This window comes from Aedes albopictus, chromosome 3 (genome assembly GCF_035046485.1).
Source record: "Aedes albopictus strain Foshan chromosome 3, AalbF5, whole genome shotgun sequence".
Taxonomy (NCBI): domain Eukaryota; kingdom Metazoa; phylum Arthropoda; class Insecta; order Diptera; family Culicidae; genus Aedes; species Aedes albopictus.
In genome coordinates this window covers 345,171,441-345,184,484 of record NC_085138.1, presented here as the reverse complement: position 1 = coordinate 345,184,484, position 13,044 = coordinate 345,171,441, and the positions used below count along the sequence as shown (strand labels likewise).

The 13,044-nt window shown below is 40.6% G+C and overlaps 1 protein-coding gene across 50 annotated transcripts in view; it reads left to right on the top strand.

Moving 5' to 3' along the window:
- Window positions 1–13,044, top strand: part of LOC109421922 (sodium channel protein para) — a 521,170-nt gene that overhangs the window by 479,184 nt on the left and 28,942 nt on the right. For all 50 annotated transcript variants that reach the window (XM_062855155.1, XM_062855169.1, XM_062855173.1 and 47 more), the window contains 4 exons: window positions 7,721–7,843; window positions 7,907–8,101; window positions 8,185–8,430; window positions 8,500–8,770. In XM_062855155.1, coding sequence (XP_062711139.1) covers window positions 7,721–7,843; window positions 7,907–8,101; window positions 8,185–8,430; window positions 8,500–8,770 — 835 coding nt within the window. The remainder of the gene's footprint in view (window positions 1–7,720; window positions 7,844–7,906; window positions 8,102–8,184; window positions 8,431–8,499; window positions 8,771–13,044) is intronic.

Genomic DNA, 13,044 nt, shown 5'->3' with positions numbered 1-13,044 from the left:
AGGTTTTTTTACAGGGATTCCTATAGAGATTCTTTCAGAGATTCCTCCAGAATTTCCTCCACGGGTTCCTCCTGGAATACCTCCAGGAATATCCCCAAGAAAACCCTACTGCAATTAATCCAAGAATTCCTCCAAGGGCTCCTTCAGATTTTTTTAAGGGAATTCTCTAGGAACTCCTCCAGCAATTTCTCAAGTAATTTGTTCAGCAATTTATCCAGGGATTTCTTCCAGAATCCCTCTAGAGATTCCTCAGGAGTTCTTCCCGGAGCTCTTCCAGAAGTTCAAGGAATTCCTCATGGGATTTCTTCCGGGACTCCTCATGAGGTTTCTTCAGAAATTTATTTACCAAATTTTCAGGAATTTTTTTTTAGAAATTCTTCCTGGAATTCCTCCAGGAATACCTCAAGGGATACCTACAGAAATTGCACCAGAATTTCCGCCAGAGTTCCTGCTGGGATTCCACATTCCACCAAGAATTCCCCTTCAATATCCTAAGATTTTCTACAGGCATGCCTCCAAGGATAGCTCCAAGCATTCCTCTAGCATTTCATCCAAGAATTCCTCCAGAGACTCCTCCAGGAATTCATTCAAGAAGTACCCCAGAAATTCCTCCTGAAATTTATCCAGGAGTTGATCCACAAATTCCTCCAGGAATTGTTCCATAAATTTGCTGTAGGAGTTTTTCCACAAGGATTTCCTCAAGGAATTCCTACAGGATTCCCTGCTAGAATAACTACAGCAATTCCTACATGAATTCCTCCAGCCGTTAGTCCTGGAATTCCTCAAGGGATTTTCGTAGGGATTCCTCCAGGAATTTTTCTAGGTTTTCCTCCTGGATTTCCTCCAGCAGACATTTCTCCAAGCATTCCTCCAGACTTCTACAGGGACTACTCCAGGAATTCCTCCACGAATTTCTCCAGGAAATTTTTCAGAAATTTCTCTAGGAATTCCTTCCATAATCTCTCAAGAGATGCTTCCAGGAAGTCCTCCCGAAGCTCTTCCATAAGTTCATCCAGGAATTCCTCAAAGGATTTCACGATGGATTTCTCTAGGGATTCATCCAGGCATTCTTCATCCAGTATTTCATCCAGGAATTTCTTCAGGGACTCCTCCAGGAATACCTCTCGGCTTTCCATCTGGAATTCTCCCAGACATTTCTCCAGGCATCCCTCCAGGAATGCATAATGAAATTTCACCAGGACTTCCTCTAGGAATTCCTCCAGATAATCCTTCAAGGGTTCCTTTCAAAATACCTTCAGGAAATTCACCAGGAATTCCTCCAGGATTTTTTCCATGAATTTCTTCAGAAATTTCTCCAGGCATTCATTTCAGAATTCCTCCAGGGATTCCTTTAGGAATTCCTCAAAAGATTTCTTACAGGATTTCTCTAGGGATTCCTCCAGGCATTCCTCCAGCATTTCAGCCAGAAATTTCTTTGGGGACTCCTCCAGGAACTCCTCCAAGAACTTCTCCAGAAAATGATCCAGGAATTCCTCCAGAACTTCTTTCAGAAATTCCTACAGCAATTCCTTCAGAAATTTCTCCAGGAAATCCTCCAAGGGTTCCTTCAGAAATTTTTCCTCCAAGATTTCCAGGAAGTTCCAGAATTTCTCCGGGTGTACTTTCCGAAATTCCTCCAGAAATACCTCCGGGAACACGGATTGTTTCAGAATTTCCCCCAGGCATTCTTGCTGAAATTCCTCCAGGATTTTTTTGTGGAATTTCTCCAGGGATTCATCCAGGAATTCCACTAGGGATTGCTCTGGGGTTTTTTCTAGAGATTCCTCCAGGAATTTATCCAGGGGTTCCTCCAGCAACTCTTCCACGGATTGTTCCAGGAAATACTTCAGGTATTCCTTTAGAAATTCCTCTAGGGATTCCTCTAAGAATTCCACTAGGGATTTCTCCAGGATTTTTCAGGAATTCCCTTAGAGACTTCGCCAGGAGTTCAGGAGTTCCTTCAGGAATTTCTTAAGGATTTTCTGTGGAGATTCCTCCAGAAATTCCTCCAAAAAATCCTCCAGAAGATTCTCTAGGAACTCTTCCAGGAAGTGTTCAATAGATTTCATCAGAAATTTCTCCCGGGTTGCCTACCAGAATTTCTCCAGGGATTCTTCCAGAGATCCACCAAGGATTTCTCCAGGAATTCCTACTGGGATTGCTCCGGGTATTTTTCCAGGGATTGCTCCAAGAATTCCTTTAGTGATTCCTTCAGAAATTCATCACGGTATCTCTTCAAAATTTAGATCAGAAATCATTCCCAAGAGTTTTTCCAGGGTCACCTGAAGAGTTTTTTGAATTACTTCAAGAATTTCCAGAGGAATTCCTCCAGCATTTTGTGTTGGAATTCTTTAAGATAGTTTCAAAGAAACGCATACAGGAGCCTGGGAATTCTCCAAGAAGCCATCCAATAATTCTTTCACAATTATCTCCATGCAATCTTTGTTCAAGAATTCATCCATAAATTCCTTTCCGAATACCAAAAAAACCTGAGACTCCTTTTTTTAAGAAACCCTTCAAGAAGTTATCCATTGTTTTTTTTCAGGAACTCTCCCAGAGATTCCTCTACAGGGGGTGGCCAAAATGTTAGGGATAGGTAACTTTTTTTCGCTCACAAATAAATTCAACATGCAACAGCTTTTCATAGAGTGCATCGAAAATTCTCAAATTTTGACTGTTTATCAACCCATTGAATGTGCATTATTGGTACAAATTTCAGCTCGATTGGTTAATCTTTCGCGAAGAATACTATCTTTTGAACAACTAATTTTTGACATGTCATATCTCGGAAACCAGTGAGCCGAATTGAGTAAAATTTTGAATAATTCAAATATTTACAACAAATAATCTGTGCCATATTTTCAAAACAAGTAATCTAGCTTACATTTGAGTGTTTACAGAACGTATTTTTCTTAAATAACTTTATTTACCATCGTTTCTTGTTATCGGGACAATTTTTATAATATTTCTCTGAATTTCACAAATAAATAAACTTGTAAGGTCAATTATCTTGCTAATACATCATAAACTAAAAGCCTTGGAGTAGACGTGGGTAACTCACTCGCGAGTCGACTCAAAGAACCGATTCGCGAATTCGAGTGAGTGAATCACGATTCTTTTCAAAAGAGTTACGATTCGCTGAAGTTCATTACGAGTACAATAAGTTCCGAAAATAGTTGGATTAAATGCGTACTTTGGTGCAGGAATGCGTACTTTTGACACAGAACATCGCAATCTTTCCCAATCGAACATTTTTCATTCGTATATTGTATAGCCGGCTCGCGCTAGTGAATCGACTCTGTAGTGGAAGGAACGAAAATCTGTGTATCCTGTATTTATTGCGTCGACGGCTGAGTCGACGTTCATAACTTGCGAGCTAATTTCCAAAAAATCTGGACATATAAAAATAAAAGAGTCGGATAACATCGAAAATTACATTTTTCATCAAGTTACGGAAAAGAGTTGCTGAATCGGCCAAAAGAGTCGACTCTTTTTTGAGAGTGAATCGGTAGCGATTCACTCTCAAAATTGAATGATTTTCCCATCTCTACCTTGGAGTATAAGCTAGAAATATTGTCCGTGCAGTTGTTTCACGGAATTTTCGATTAGCGAAGTTGGATTTTTCTCCAAATCCGTGCGTCGGATCTAGCTTCGGAAGTGGAGCGCTGTATAGCGGACCAGGTTTACTATACAGCGCACCACTTCCGAAGTTAGGTCCGACGCATGGATTTGGAGAAAAATCCAACTTCGCTAGTCGAAAACTCCGATTTTCAACTAAATTGAGAATATACTCATGAAATTGCAATAATTCTACTGAAAACCAAATTTTTATTGAAGCCTTTTCGATTGCGTATGCTGGTATATAAGGTTCCGAAATGTCAAATGCTTTATACCATTATCACCTATCCTTGTTTCAAAATGTATACCAGTTTTCTTCGTGTGATGCAAAACAAAGACTTCACAGATCTAGACTGGCAGAGCATGGAAATTAAGAATAAACTATAAGTTGTGATGAAACTTTGTAAATGTTGGCCTAGAATACGGTTTTCTAGAACAAATTTAAAACGGAAAACGTTACGTGCGTGGATGCGTTATTCAGTGGATTTTATTCATATTATGATTAAATGAGTAAGTGATTTGCCATCATAAAGTTTTGCTCGTGTCCCAGCTGCTAATCCTCGTATCTGTAGTCTTTGCTAAAACTGGACTACTGCTTGGATCGTGTTTTTTGTTTACGAATATAAATAACAGTTTGATGCCTTCTATAGGCCTCTTCAGTTGACATGTCTGTATATATGTACCACTGTTTACAACTGCTGAAAAAAGGCGCAAACGCTGAACTGTCATTTTCATAGGAGAACTGTCAAAGGCTCACAAAATCACCTGATTTTAGACGTCAAATGACAAGGCCCATACTAGATATACCAGTATTGCGTGCTGGAAAAAGCAGGGGATTCATAAGCGACATCTTTTGCGAGTGTATTAGTGTCGGATGGCAACGCGACCTAGGCCTGGTCCCAAGTATAGATGACAGCTATATATGAAAAAAATGCATTTTTGGACATACTTTTTTCAAAAATCCGTATTTCAGTGGAAAATTTAAGTAGCTTCATAAAAATGTCACTGCAGCGTCAGCAAATATAGGAAATGTTGTGGTCAAAATTTGAAATGTTTTCATCCAGCGGTTTGGGCCACAGAAATCGTCAAAGTTGAAGTACCACTGTGGGTGCCTACAGTTTTTACTCCATATTGACAATGCTGAAACACCACCGGTGTAGAAAAAAAGCCGAGGTCAATTCGTTCCATTAATGTTTAGATCTAAGTTTTAATAAACAATCCATAATGTATGACATATTTTTATAAATTTTTTGGTCTGCTAGCTGTTAATGACATTCTACATGTAACACATAGTGCGTTACGCGTTACACGTAATGTGTTCCCAAGTAACCATGCTGCCGAAGCTGTACGTTTTCCATATATAATGCGCATATATTGACATACATTGCCTTACATTAACCATCAAAGTTGAATTAAAGTGGCAAGTGGCGCCACTATAGAGGCTTGCAGTAAAAACCTAACCTCATCGAATTCTCATACGATTTGTAAACATTGCCTCAAATTTTTTTTGAGGGCAAGGACGGCTTTATGGACCGACGCCGAAGGAAAGAAAGAGAAGGAGACAATGCTGACGTCACTGTGCAAGCGCTCATTGCTGACTTGCGATTATACTCGTGGCGCCACTTCCCACTTTAATTCAACTTTGAAGGTTTATATAGAGTAACGCATGTCAATATATGTGCGTTATTTATGCAATACGTACAGCTTCAATAGCGTGGTTACTTGGGTTATAAACATACACACACATGTTAGTGAGTATACAAGTAGTTTGTGTAATTTACAAATTTTGGCTACTGTTAAAACCTTATCATAAGCAAACAAAAGATTTTACATACCTTACTATATCATACATTGTGGTTCTACATTATACCCCACAACTTGTTCGCTTATAATATTTTTTTTACAGTTGACACTCCAGACATTGTTCCAGATAAAATGAAATTCTATGATAACTCCATGGTTTAAAAGCTTCTTAAGTTGAGGTGTGTATCGGAAATTAGTTGAAAATGTTCAGGATGCTCTATTTTGAAGCAGGAATTGTCATTTCATTTCGGTTCTTCTATAAAATCTTCATAATACAGTCAAGCTTAGGATAGTCTAAAGCAATTTGGAAAATGTTTAGGATTATAGAAACTGTGGTTTAATGAGTACACCTAAATTAACTGTATAAAATGCAATTGCTGCGAAAATGCAAAATGTGCAAACTGTGGCGAACAAAATTTGTACGATGGAAATTCTGGCAAATATTTTTTCTTGTTCTATAAGCTCATAACATGTCACTCAATACCAACGCTAAACTGTTGATTTTCGATAGAAAAATCTTCATCATTTTAAAAATGGTTTATCCACTTTTTTGGTCGAACTTTAGCACCCTGATATTTTCAAACGTTAGATACTTAATGTATTTTTATAAACGTGAACGTGATTTGGAAAATTAAGCAGTGATTTTTTTTCTTAAAAAAAACAATTCATCTATACCATGAGCATTCTAAAGAAGAATGAACTAAAATGAAAACTTTGCGAACATTTTCGCACATTATAAATTTTTGAGAGGCGAACAGATCTTTCAAAAGTGTTTAATCTCTGAGATGATAGTCCATAGTGTAATTTGTAAAAAAATCAGCAAAGTCGTTTCTGTTTTCTGAATTAAAACAGTATCGCCAACAATTAAATAACTTATATTTCGATTCAATTATTGTTAAGACTATATCGAACATTTTTAACTAAATAACAATACACTCCGATACACTTGATCGGTTTATTTATCATCTTCGATTCTTTCTTGCACTAGTATCATCATTTGAGCAAACAAACATTTGTGCTAAATAAAAATAGACGAAAAAATCAATCATGCTGATTTGGACAAAAAAAATAACAAGAAATATGTTGCAGCTTTTAAAACAAAATTTTATTTACAATCTGTGGAGTGGAAACATCCAACAGCTATTTTATGCAATTCAGTATCATAATTTCAATTTAATATAACTCATTTCAGTACCATAATGACCATTTTTCCGAACTGGCTCATTATACAACTGAAATGAGTTGCATAATGAAAAATACTTGTATGATGTTCATAATGCAACTCATTTGAGTTGCATTATGAATATTATGCAACTCAAATGAGTTGCATTATGAATATTATGCAACTCAAATGAGTTGCATTATGAAAAAATGCATGGAATGTATGGAACTCGTTGCAAAACTTGATTTTTCAGCACTCTTTGTATTTATCCAACTCGGCAAGCCTCGTTGGATAAATGTACGACTCGTGCTGAAAAAATCAACTTTTTGCAACTCGTTACATAAATAACTATTAAACTAGATAATAACCACACAGAAAAAAATATGTAATTAAAATTCAGAGAGAAATCATGCACATAAAGGGAATACTAGAGTTAGTGCACTTTTACATGAGATGTAATGTAAAATTACAGTACCATCGTGTAAATTTCCGCCAACCATCGCGTAAACCATCATGGACTCTAACCGGTTACGCGACTATTAGCAGAAATTTACACGAACGTAACGTAATTTTACATGATATCTAATGTAAATATGCACCAACTCTAGCATTCCCTATATGTACATGAATTTTCGCTGAATTTTACATGAGTATTTTTTTTCTGTGCATGTATACAATCAAAATCATGCTTTTGCTTTTTGACGCGGCTTAGCGATAAATGCTTGCATACTAAAATAGCAATTACGTTTCAATTACACTTGCTAAAATAAATAATTTTCAACTTTTCAGTTTTTTTTTCTAACAAATTTTGTATATAGGCTATCTATTGATTTTTAGTTATTTTCCACCTCAGCATTGCAAGCTTAGATTGTGGCATCATATTAGCATACAGCCTTAGTTGTAGTGTTGTATTTTTTTTTGTTAAATTGTACATACATAACTCATATATTTGTTCTTCATTCTTAAATTGGTCATGAAATCATAATATGATCGTGAATCAGAATTTTGAACAAGCTCAATAAAAAATCATTACGACATTCAAAGTTCTGAAACTGCAGCAACACTGCATAGAAGAACCAATCTTATTAATTAATTCTCCATTTTCCGTTCGATTTGTATTGCTCTTCCCTTACATAGGTTGTCGTCAATGCATTGGTACAGGCTATACCGTCCATCTTCAACGTGTTATTAGTTTGTTTGATCTTTTGGTTGATTTTCGCTATTATGGGTGTGCAGCTGTTTGCTGGCAAGTATTTTAAGGTAAGTTTCAAGCTAGTTCCAATTTAGCACTCCAAACATAATAACCCTGAACCCTTTTTCTAGTGCGTCGACAAGAACAAGACGACGCTGTCGCACGAGATCATTCCGGATGTGAACGCGTGCGTGGCGGAGAACTACACGTGGGAGAACTCGCCGATGAACTTCGACCACGTGGGGAAGGCGTACCTGTGTCTGTTCCAGGTGGCAACGTTCAAGGGCTGGATCCAGATCATGAACGATGCCATCGACTCGCGGGAGGTAAGTTCGGGATCTTCGATCATCTCATCAGTTCAGCCCCAAATCAATCCGATTAACGATCGTTTCTCTTGAACCCTCGGCAGGTGGGCAAGCAGCCAATTCGCGAGACCAACATCTACATGTACCTCTACTTCGTGTTCTTCATCATCTTCGGGTCGTTCTTCACCCTTAATCTGTTCATCGGTGTCATCATCGACAACTTCAACGAGCAGAAGAAGAAAGCCGGTGGCTCGCTGGAAATGTTCATGACGGAGGATCAGAAAAAGTACTACAACGCAATGAAAAAGATGGGCTCGAAGAAGCCGCTGAAAGCTATCCCTCGGCCTAGGGTAAGGAGCCTGTTCATCAACCATCACATTTTTCACTGTCTTATTTCAACTCCGTTTCCCATTTTCCAGTGGCGACCACAAGCAATAGTATTCGAAATAGTTACCAATAAGAAGTTCGACATGATCATCATGTTGTTCATCGGGTTCAACATGTTGACGATGACGCTCGATCACTACAAGCAGACGGACACGTTCAGTGCGGTGCTAGACTACCTGAATATGATCTTCATCTGCATCTTCAGCAGCGAGTGTCTGATGAAGATATTCGCGCTGCGGTACCACTACTTCATCGAACCGTGGAACCTGTTCGATTTCGTCGTCGTCATCCTGTCCATTTTAGGTGAGTGGGAAAGGGGATCGGAAATGCCCGATTGACGTAAATTATGAATGTTTTCATGAAGTGGCACCTTACCCCATGGCAGATGGCTTTTTTGCACCACTTCCGTTTTAAGAACCAACTTGTTAAAGAAAGTGCAGGTTCGTGAATAGTTTTACTGAAGTATCAAGCAAATATTGTCTAGTTGATGCTACCACTTTGAAAGCCTAACAAATGAGGCTATTTATCATTGAAAACGATTTAAGTTTAAAAAATTGCATCTCACCCCACTTTTCCTCACATCTCCTACATTTTGATCATTGGTAGATTCCTCGGCGATGTTGATGAGTTCATATATGATACCGCCAGCTGCCTTGCTGTTTTCAGTATACTGGAATATCTTTTATGCCATTGGCCGAGAGTGCACATAATAAAAAGGGCATTAAAAGAGGGAATTTTGTGCATAAATTAAGTAAGGGCTTCAATGTTCGTGAGAACATGTTTTGCTCCTGGGCATGTTAGATGGGTCAAGGGGATGGGGGTCCAGGTAGTTTTCAGAGAGCCCAAAAAAGGAAGTTCCAAGGGGCTTCAGGGGATTTCAGGAGCCCTTTAAGGACGTTCCGTCAGATTTTGTTGGCATTTTATTGGGATTACGGGGATTTTAGGAACATTCCAATTGTATTAAGGGGATTTTAGGGACGCTTCAAAAGTTGAAGTTGAAAAGTTGAAGTTGAGGGCAATTCAGGGGGTCTCAGGAACCTTTCCAGAGCGTTAAATAAGGTCTCAGGGACATTTCAAAGCATTTCAGAGACATTTCAGAGAGTTTCAGGGGTTTTCAGAAACGTTATATGGGCGTTTCGGGAGATTTCAGGAGCGTTTGACAGCATTTCAGGGGCGTTTCATGTTTTCAGGTGCGCTTCGGGGAGTTTACGGAGCCTTTCAAAGGCGTTCTGGGGGATTTCATGGACATTTCAAATGGATTTCGGAGATGAGTATTGTGTTGTTCTTTGCTGTGCATGCATCGCTCCTGTAGGGGTGAGTATGGCAGCATAATATATCGCGTTCGCTATTGTCTCGAGTGAAAATCAAAACAATAGAAGCGCGGGTGTTTAGTGTTTAGTATTGTGTTGTTCTTTGCTGTGCATGCATCGCTCCTGTAAGGGGTGAGTATGGCAGCATAATCGATCGCGTTCGCTATTGTCTCGAGTGAAAATCAAAACAATAGATGCGCGGGTGTTTAGTGTTCAGTATTGTGTTTTTCTTTGCTGTGCATGCATCGCTCCTGTAGGGGTGAGTATGGCAGCATAATCGATCGCGTTTGCTATTGTCTCGAGTGAAAATAAAAACAATAGATGCGCGGGTGTTTAATGTTCAGTATTGTGTTGTTCTTTACAGAGAAGAACATTAATCAAGACAATTAGATGATCGGCTTTGAAACACAAAAACCCCACAACAATGGGTGAGATCTTTCCAATATTATTTATTTTTAAATAATTCTATTTCAGTATATTTACTTTATAACTGCATATAAGTTGAAAATTCGCTATTTTCAACATCCTTTCATCTATTGGAAGATGCTTCAGTTCTGGGCTCTTTCTAAGTTGAAGAAGGGATTTATAAATGCTTGCAAGGACTTGGCCAGGTGTGTGGAGCTGAGTGAATCTATGACATTGTAGATAGTAGCGACATCAGCAATGTCAATGGAAATATTCAACTTTGCAACTCCATCCAAGATTTGTGCAAGTATTCATGCTATGCTATGCTATGCTATGCTATTTCAAATGGATTTCGGAGATTTCAATGAGATTATGGGGTTCAGGGGCGTTTCAAGGCATTTCAGGGCAGTTTCAAGGGGTTTCAATGGTTTTTTTTTATATAGAAAAAGGAAATCTTCTTAACAGGTACCCAAGAGATGGTTCCTCGGGTTATGTGAGGTCGTCACTAAAACCTCTGTTTTCGAAAAGGGGGCGTGACCATACATGAGTACACTCTAATGGTCAGCGGTCTACCAGCTACTGCCTTAAGTTGTTCTCTCTCCTCTGGAGGCTCGGGTCCTGGCTAGTACTTAGACAAACCTTTGGACTGAAGCTCCTGGATGGGGAAAGGGAGGCAACTCAACTAACTTTTGTTCGGCTCGCCCCGTACAAATCCTTTCAACAATGTTGCCAGGAGTGATATCTCTACCGCATACCTCCGAAATCCTCGACCTTTGCTCCACGAAACGTGGGCATTCAAGTAGCATATGCTCCATGGTCTCGTCACAGTCTGCACACTCCGGACATGCGGAAGAGCCAAGGGAGGAGCCTTTTTTTTCTTCTAAACCATAGGGGGATAATCTGCCCAACAGACACCCTAACAGAAGGTTAGGGTAGTGTAGGTCTGAGGCCGTCTTCTACAACAAAAGTAAAAGCCGGGACTACTCTCTCCTCGTACCCACTAAACCATTCCTATGGTCGCCAAACCCTACGTCTCTCCGGAACCACCAAGAAGGTATTGCTTCAGAGAGGGGCTAGTGCACATCGCACCCTCAAGGTTAGCTACGTAACCTAGCAGCAACGAGCATCGATGACTCGCTCTGGAGAGTCCATCACGGTAGCATGCTGGCGCTTAGCCAGTTTCCCGAGTGGTCCTCGCCACTGCGGAGGAGCCTGCGTGTCCAAATCTGTGCTGATACCACCTAAAGCACCCATGACCTGACAGAAATTGTGTCAAGTGAAAATTCATCTCGCCATGAGGCCTACTCGTCCACTTGGACACGCTGGGTTTGAGCCTGCATGTCCACCTACCCTTCCTGGAGGAATCCCAATCTCTCTGCCATTTCAACATCGACGATGTTCTGGCAATCCGTCTAAGTAGCGCCTCTTGTACCGCGTCGCTCGAAGCACTCTTCGTCCTCTGCCGCCACTTGTGCTATGGGCATCATGCCCGCTAGCACGCATACCGCGTCCTTCGAGACCGTATGGTATGCGCTGACCACCCTAAAGCACATCAGCCTGTGGGTACTCTCGAGTCGCTCCACGTTTCGGTTTATTGTTATTTTTTTTTTATCTGTTTTAACGAGATTTTTAGCCCTAGGCTAGTTCATCTCGGGACCCACGCTTTACCTCCCTTCCGAAGGAATAACTCACATATTTTACGAGTTTGTCTGGAGTGGGATTCGATCCCAGGTCCTCGGCGTGATAGTCAAATGTTCTAACCATCACACCAGGTCCGCTCCCACGTTTCGGTTTACCACTAGCGCATTCGACCGTGCAGCAGCGCCATACCGAAGTATGGAGACCGCTACTGTCGCGAGCAGCTTACGCTTACTCGTGACTATTGCCAAGCTGTTTGACATTATCTTTTACAATGCCATTATCGCCATGCTTGCCCTTTCGCAGGCATATTCCACGTGACTTCCCATCATGATCGATATCTTGTAGCTCCTCTCGCCTTTCGGTGTCATGGATTAGCCCCTATTCTGGACGTAGGTCTATAGTATCCGGTTTAGGCTAACCGGGACTCCTAGGCGGTGTATGGCGCACTCTATGGCGGCCCAGCTGACGCTGTTGAACGCATTATTTACGCCCAGCGTGACGACAGCACAATATCAGATTCCTGTACGCTTCTTTTGGAGCGCTATCTCGGTCATTTTGGTTACAGCCCTAATAAAGTGCGTCCACCGTCGATCGACCCTTTCCAGCGGTGTACAGTAGACAAATAGGTCTGTATGCCGACGGGTCGCCAGGTTTGGGTAGTAAGTAGAACCAATCATTGCATTTTCAACCTCTCCGGAAATTCGCCTCTATCTAGGCACATCTGTGTCGTGACCGGCTTCCGGCATCTTCCGTTGGCTACTCCAGCTCGACGCTCCAACTGGTAGAAAGCGATTCCACCCGCTTACTAACCGGTGGAGCGGGATGTAGTTGTGTGGGCGCTTCTGTTGTGCTGTTTCTTTAGCTGGTCTAAGCGAGGAAAACTCCCAAAACCTCACTTTTGACCAGCTACGGAATTAGCACTCCAAAGAAGCCTCGGCCCGGTTGCTGCTATTACTGTGGGTTACTGCTCCGCTCTGCAATCGTCGATCAACTGACTGCTCGTTCACGACGTGTCACTTTTATATTATGTTGCGTCGTCTTCCTTTCCTCCTCGACGTCGCGCGTGACATGTTGCATTCCTAACAAGGAATAGTATTATGCGCTCCCGTTTTCATATGTCGATTTAATTTTAATTTTATTTGCATTAACATTTTTTTCTGTTATTCCCTTTTACTTATTCACTACCTTCACCACATTTCCCCTCACCTCCACACTCTCATA